Consider the following 6,781-nt stretch of genomic DNA (forward strand, 5'->3'; position numbering starts at 1 on the left):
TATGGTTCACAATAATCCCACATTAATGTTTGTTAATACATGGACAAATATTATTGTAAAACATAAAATAACTAATAAAAACTGAACTATATAACTTATTATATAATAATTAATAACTTTAGTAACATGAAATATAAATATATATATAATATAAAAAAAGAATTATTTAAAGGGACAGTTCACCCCAAAATGAAAATGACCTCATCGTTTATTCTTCGTCATGTGGTTTTAAACCTTTATGAGTTTCTTTCTTGTGTCGAACACAAAATAAGATTATTACTTTTTAATTCTGGTATTTGGCATAAATTGACCTCCACGGTAGTAAGAAATATTACTATGGAGGTCAATTAGTCCCATCTAACAACATTTTTTTTAAAAACCACGTTATTCTGTGTTCTTTTTAAATAAAAGAAAAATTAAAAAATGTCTATTACTAAAAAAAGAGACTCAAATAGGATTTGAACAGTATCTCTTGGGGTCCCAAAAAGGTGTGGGCTCTTAGAATCGCCCAAATTTTATAAAAGACTTTTTATAAAAGAAAGAAGACAATTTTATAAAAGAAATAGAGTAGGATCAAAACAACAATCTCTTGTACGTTTCTCACTCATTTACATTTAAATTTAGTGGCTGATTTGTTTTGTGAAATGATGCCATTTCTCATTTAATTTGAGCTGGTTTACTAAAGCGTGAAAGGAAGGCCTTCGACCTGATGTACTGTACAAACACCTGATTTACATTAGGTGACTGTGGGAAAAATACATTTCAGACATTCATTTTTAAGATATGAAATGACGGTTTAGTATTTTTTCACCTTTAAAGTAGAAATTAAATGAATGTTTTTTTTTTTAAGTTTATTAAAGAAGTTCCTGCTTAAAAACCAACTTCATTTTTAGTTTTTCACCTCTATGTATATATATATATATATATATATATATATATATATATATATATATATATATATATATATATATATATATATATATATATATATATATATATATATATATATATATATATTGCGTGTGTTTGGGCAAGTGCTATTTTACACCCTGAAATGATGTGTGCCATGGTACCCCTCTCCCCACAGAGCTTGCACAATGGGTCCTCTCTCTCTCTCTATATATATATTTAATTTGGAAAATATATATATATAAAAAAAAAAAATTCAAAGGCGGACTAATAATTCTGATTTATAATTACATACACACACACACACACACACACACACACACACACAGTTGCAATCAGAATTTTTAGCCCCCCTTTTAATTTTTTTAATATTTCCCAAATTATATTTAATAGAGCAAAATATTTGTTTTATTTTTCTTAGAATAAAAGCAGTTTTTAATTTTTTAAACACCATTTTAAGGTCAATATTATGAGCCCCTTTAAACTAAATATTTCTTTTGATAGTCTACAGAACAAACCATTGCTATACAATAACTTGCCTAATTACCCTAACCTGCCTAGTTAACCTAATTAAGCCTTTAAATGTCACTTTAAGCTGTACAGAAGTGTCTACAATATTAGAAATGAGTTATTAAAACTATTATGATTAGAAATGTGTTAAAAAATCTTTTCTCTGTAAACAGAAATTGGGTAAAAAAACGGGGGTAATGATTCTGATTGCAACTGAATAAATTCATTCATTTTCTTTTCGGCTTAGACTCTTTATTAATCTGGGGTTGCCACAGCGGAATGAACTGCCAACTTATCCAGCATATGTTTTTTTTTTTTTACGCAGCGGATGCCCTTCAGCTGCAACCCATCACTGGGAAACAACTGAATATATTTTACACATAAGGCCTTACAAGCAATAGTTTACCCCAAAATGAAAGTTGTATCATCATTTACTCACTCCTGTTTAAAACTCAAGAAGAAAATCCTGTATAAGTATCTTTATTCTGTTAAACACAAATGGAGGTATTTCGTAAAATGTTTGAAAGCGGTAACCATTGACTTGCATATTATTTGTATTCCTACTATAGAAGTCAATTGTTACAGGTTTTCAGCATTCTTTAAAATATCTTCTTTTGTGAACTAGGAATAAAGAAACTCATAAAGGATTGAAACAAAGAAAGGGTGAGTTAATAACGAGTAAATCTACATTTTTTGGTGAACTACCTCTTTAAGGTTGAGGATTATTTACAAAATTAACAAAGATGACCATCATATTTTTACAAAGCTTATATGAGAGGCCAAGATTATTCCGTGCACAGATTAGATTATTCAGTCTAAATTACAGACAGAGTTTATTTTCCATTAACAGATTTATTTTCCCCTTCATGGAGATTTTCTAAATCTGTGCAAATCCAGATGTTCGCATAATTGTTTTCACTGTAAATGGAAGGTCAATGCACTGCCTAATGGAGAGACTGCATAAAAGATAAATGACAACATTATCCAACACTATTTAAAAAAAAAAAATAAATAATATATATATATATATATATATATATATATATATATATATACATACATACATACATACATACATACATACACACACACTTACTGGACATTTTATTAGGTACACTTTACTAGTTCCTGATTGGACCCACTTTTGCCTTCAGAACTGTCTTAATCCTTTGTGGCAGTTGCTGCAGATTTGTTGGCTGCACATTCATGATGTGCAACAATACTCAGGTAGGCTGTGGCGTTGACACGATGCTCAATTGGTACTAATGGTCCCAAAGTGTGCCAAGAAAATATCCCCCACACCATTAAACCACCAGCAGCCTGAACCATTGATACAAGGCAGGATGGATCCATGCTTTCATGTTGTTAATGTCAAATTCTAACTGTACCACCCGAATGTCACAGCAGAAATCGAGACTCATCAGACCAGGCAACGTTTTTCCAATCTTCTATTGTCCAATTTTGGTGAGCCTGTGGGAATTGTAGCCTCAGTTTCCTGTCCTTAGCTGACAGGAGTGCCACCCGGTGTGGTCTTCTGCTGTTGTAGCCCATCTGCCTCAAGGTTGGACGTGTTGTGTGTTCAGAGATGCTCTTCTGCACACCTCAGTTGTAACGAGTGGTTGTTTGAGTTACTGTTGCCTTTCTATCAGCTGAAACCAGTCTGGCCATTCTCCTCTGGCATCAACAAGGCATTTGCGCCCACAGAACTGCCACTCACTGGATATTTACTCTTTTACAGACCATTCTCTGTAAACCCTAGAGATGGTTGTGCGTAAAAACCCCAGTAAATCAGCAGTTTCTGAAATACTCAGACCAGCCTGTCTGGCACCAACAGCCATGTCACGGTTAAAGTCACTTAAAATCCCCTTTCTTCCCCATTCTGATGCTTGGTTGGAGCTACAGTAGATCGTCTTGACCATGTCTACATGCATTGACTTGCTGCCGTGTGATCGGCTGATTAAAAAATTTGCGTTAACAAGCAGTTGGACAGGTGTACCTAATAAAGTGGCCAGTGAGTGTATAATAAGTGAAGTTTCATAAACTAATTTCGAGAGGAGCACGTGATATGATTGAGCACGACTGGCCGCTGATCTGTAATCAGTAATAATCCAATCAGAGTGATCCTAGTTTACTATAAATGGATCATTTTCTTCCTACTGCTCTATCTTCGTTTTGGAAGAATCCCCCCTTCCACCCCATCTCCTCCTTTTCTAAAGGGGGAGCTCTCAAGACCTACCTGATCTCGGATCTCCTGATATGCTTATTAACCGGGCGGGAACCCTGGGCTCAAATATCTCAGAGCTCAGGGTTCTCTCCCGGGACAGCATGCCAAACCTGCTTTAAATGCTAAGCATATCTAAGTGGGAACTCTTGAAATACAGATTAGCTAAAGCACAACATAATTTAGCTTTCCTGTGAGATATTGAACACTTGATTGTAAAAATAGTGCACTGAATTATAGTCTTTATTTTTCATGATATGAAAAATAAGCTTTTAAGTTTAAAATGTTTCAATTTAAACAGTTTAACACACACAAATACATTCCACACGTATGAAGCTAAAATCAACACTTCTGTGAATAGATAAGACCACATCAGTGGATTAAACACTGATAAAATACACCAATATAACACTCTATATTATGTGTATGATTAATACTTTGCAAAATAATTACAGCTTAGTCAAAAGATAGTTATTTTAAAATAATTAAAACTTTTTTTTCTGTATAATCGCACAATATTTGAACTTTCACTCCAAGCACATCTGTATTTGTACGATATATATAGAGTTTATAGTGACGAGACTCGATCCTCAGACACTGAAACGCATCTGAATTTACATCTCTGTCTCATTTAGTAGTGAGAGTTTGTAGTTAGTGTAGCTTTACCTTTTTTTAAATAATGTACAGGTTTAAACAAAACTGTGGCAAACTGACTTTGGCCTTTTGACTGAATTGTAATCAGGCATTTCTCAGGCGATGTGAAGGCTACCGGCGTCTCCTGCGGGGCTGCAGTCTCTGACGAGGACCTTGAGTTCTCGAGCCTGAAGAAAAATAATCAAAGATTTACAGAGGGCCAAAAATGACACTATAACCACAATCTAAAGAGCAATTCACATTATATCAATACTGTAATGATAATTATATGTACAGTTGAAGTCACAATTATTAGCCCTCTTTTGACAATTTTCACACAGTATTTCCTATAATATTTTTTCTTCTGCAGAAAGTCTTATTTATTTGATTTCAACTAGAATAACAGCAGTTTAATTTTTGAAAAAACATTTCAAGGTCAATATTATGAACCCCTTTAAGCAATATTTGTTTTCGATTGTCTACAGAACAAACCACTGTTATACAATGACTTGCCAAATTACCATAATTTGCCTAATTTCCCTAGTTAAGCCTTTAAATGTCACTTTAAGGTAAATACTAGCATCTTGAAAAATATCTAGTATTATTCACTGTCATTATGGCAAAGATAAAAGAAATCAGTTATTAGAAAAGAGTTATTAAAACTATTATGATTAGAAATGTGTTGAAAAAATCTCTATTAAACAGAAATTGGGGGAAAAAAAAAACAGGGGCTAATAATTCTGTCTTCAACAGTATGATTAAAACTCTTTAAGTCCACTTTAAAATGTGATGATTGAGAGATTGAGTGTGCTGTACCTAAACGCATTTATTTGTGAAATTTACAGAATAAAAAAATCTGAGTTAAAGCTGCTTCCTTTTTAAAGTCAAAAATAGACCAGATATATAAAATATAATAAATTGAGCCAGATTATCGTCTTTTCGTGTTATGAACATTATAATTTTATAGCCTTTTACATGTGGCAATTGTATGTGTCTGCACCAAAACACTGATCTGTATAGATCAGTGCTTCACAATGACAAAGCCATATCAAAGCCCCCCATATGTTATACATATATATTACATACATACATGTCTGATAATATTCTTTCTTCTGGAGAAAGTCTTATTTGTTTTATTTCAGCTAGAATAAAAGCAGTTTTTATTTTTTTTAAATACCATTTTAAGGTCAAAATTATTAGCCCCTTTAAGGTAATTTTTTTTTTACCTATTGTCTACAGAACAAACCATCGTTATACAATAACTTGCCTAATTACCCTAACCTGCCTAGTTAACCTAATTAACCTAATTAAGCCTTTAAATGTCTCTTAAAGCTGTATAGAAGTGTCTTGAAAAATATCTAGTCAAATATTGTTTATTGTCATCATGGCAAAGATAAAATAAATCAGTTATTAGAGATGAGTTATTAAAAGTATTATGATTAGAAATTAGTTGAAAAAATTCTCTCCGTTAAAATTGGTTAAAAAAAAATAAAAAATTCAGGGGTGCTAATAATTATGACCTCAACTGTGTGTATATATATATATATATTCAGCATACGTTTTACACAGCAGATGCCCTTTAAGCTGCAACCCATCTCTGGCAAACACTCATACACTCATTCACACACATACACTACGGACAATTTTAGCAATTTTAGCTTACCCAATTCACCTATACCACAGTCCAGAGGAAAACCCCGCGAACATGGGGAGAACATGCAACATAACTCTAGTTTAGTGGTTCAGGGTCAAATTTAGGCTGCATGTCAACTGAGGCGTTTTTGCACTGCAGAAACAGGAGTGCTGTTCTAAAAACACTTGTTTTGCAGCACAGTGTTTTTTTCAGTCAGTTGCTATGATACAGAGTATCCCGGCTGTTCCATTCCAAGTTGAAAGTCTTTAGCAGACTATTTCTTGACAGTTGCATGGATAAGGTGGCACGGTGGCTCTGTAGTTAGCACTGTCTAGCCTCACAGCAAGAAGGTCGCTGGTTCGAGTTCTGGCTGGGTCAGTTGGCTTTTCTGTGCGGAGTTTGCATGTTCTCCCCGTACTTGCGTGGGTTTCCTCCGGGTGCTCCGTTTTCCCCCACAGTCCAAAGACATGTGGTACAGGTGAATTGAGTAAACTAAATTGGTCATAGTGTATGAGCGTGTGTGAATGTGAAAGTGTATGGGTGTTTCCCAGTAATGGGTTGCGGCTGGAAGGGCATCCGCTGCAAAAAAAAAACATGCTGGAAAAGTTGGCGATTCATCCCACTGTGGCAACCCCTAATAAATAAGGGACTAAGCTGGAGGAAAATTAATGACTGAATGAGTAGTGTGGTTGTTCCGATGCTCCTTTGCTGTGATATATAGCTCAAATATGACACTGATGGCTGCAGAGCACTCAGCACTGACTGTAAAAAGCCTGCTCAGTAGGCTTGGGCGGTAATACGGTAATTTAGTATACCACGGGATCTAAAAATAGCAACGTTGTCGGTTTCAATACCGTTATACCGTCATAAGAAAC

The 6,781-nt window shown here is 34.2% G+C and overlaps 1 protein-coding gene across 2 annotated transcripts in view; it reads right to left on the reverse strand.

The window, feature by feature from the left end:
• Positions 1–3,884: 3,884 nt before the first annotated feature.
• Positions 3,885–6,781, reverse strand: part of ftr67 (finTRIM family, member 67) — an 18,510-nt gene continuing 15,613 nt past the window's right edge. For both annotated transcript variants that reach the window (XM_056445383.1, XM_056445375.1), the window contains exon 8: positions 3,885–4,461. In XM_056445383.1, the coding sequence (XP_056301358.1) occupies positions 4,406–4,461 (56 nt within the window). In that variant the 3' untranslated portion in view covers positions 3,885–4,405. The remainder of the gene's footprint in view (positions 4,462–6,781) is intronic.

Source organism: Danio aesculapii, chromosome 2 (genome assembly GCF_903798145.1).
Source record: "Danio aesculapii chromosome 2, fDanAes4.1, whole genome shotgun sequence".
NCBI classification, from domain to species: Eukaryota; Metazoa; Chordata; class Actinopteri; order Cypriniformes; family Danionidae; genus Danio; species Danio aesculapii.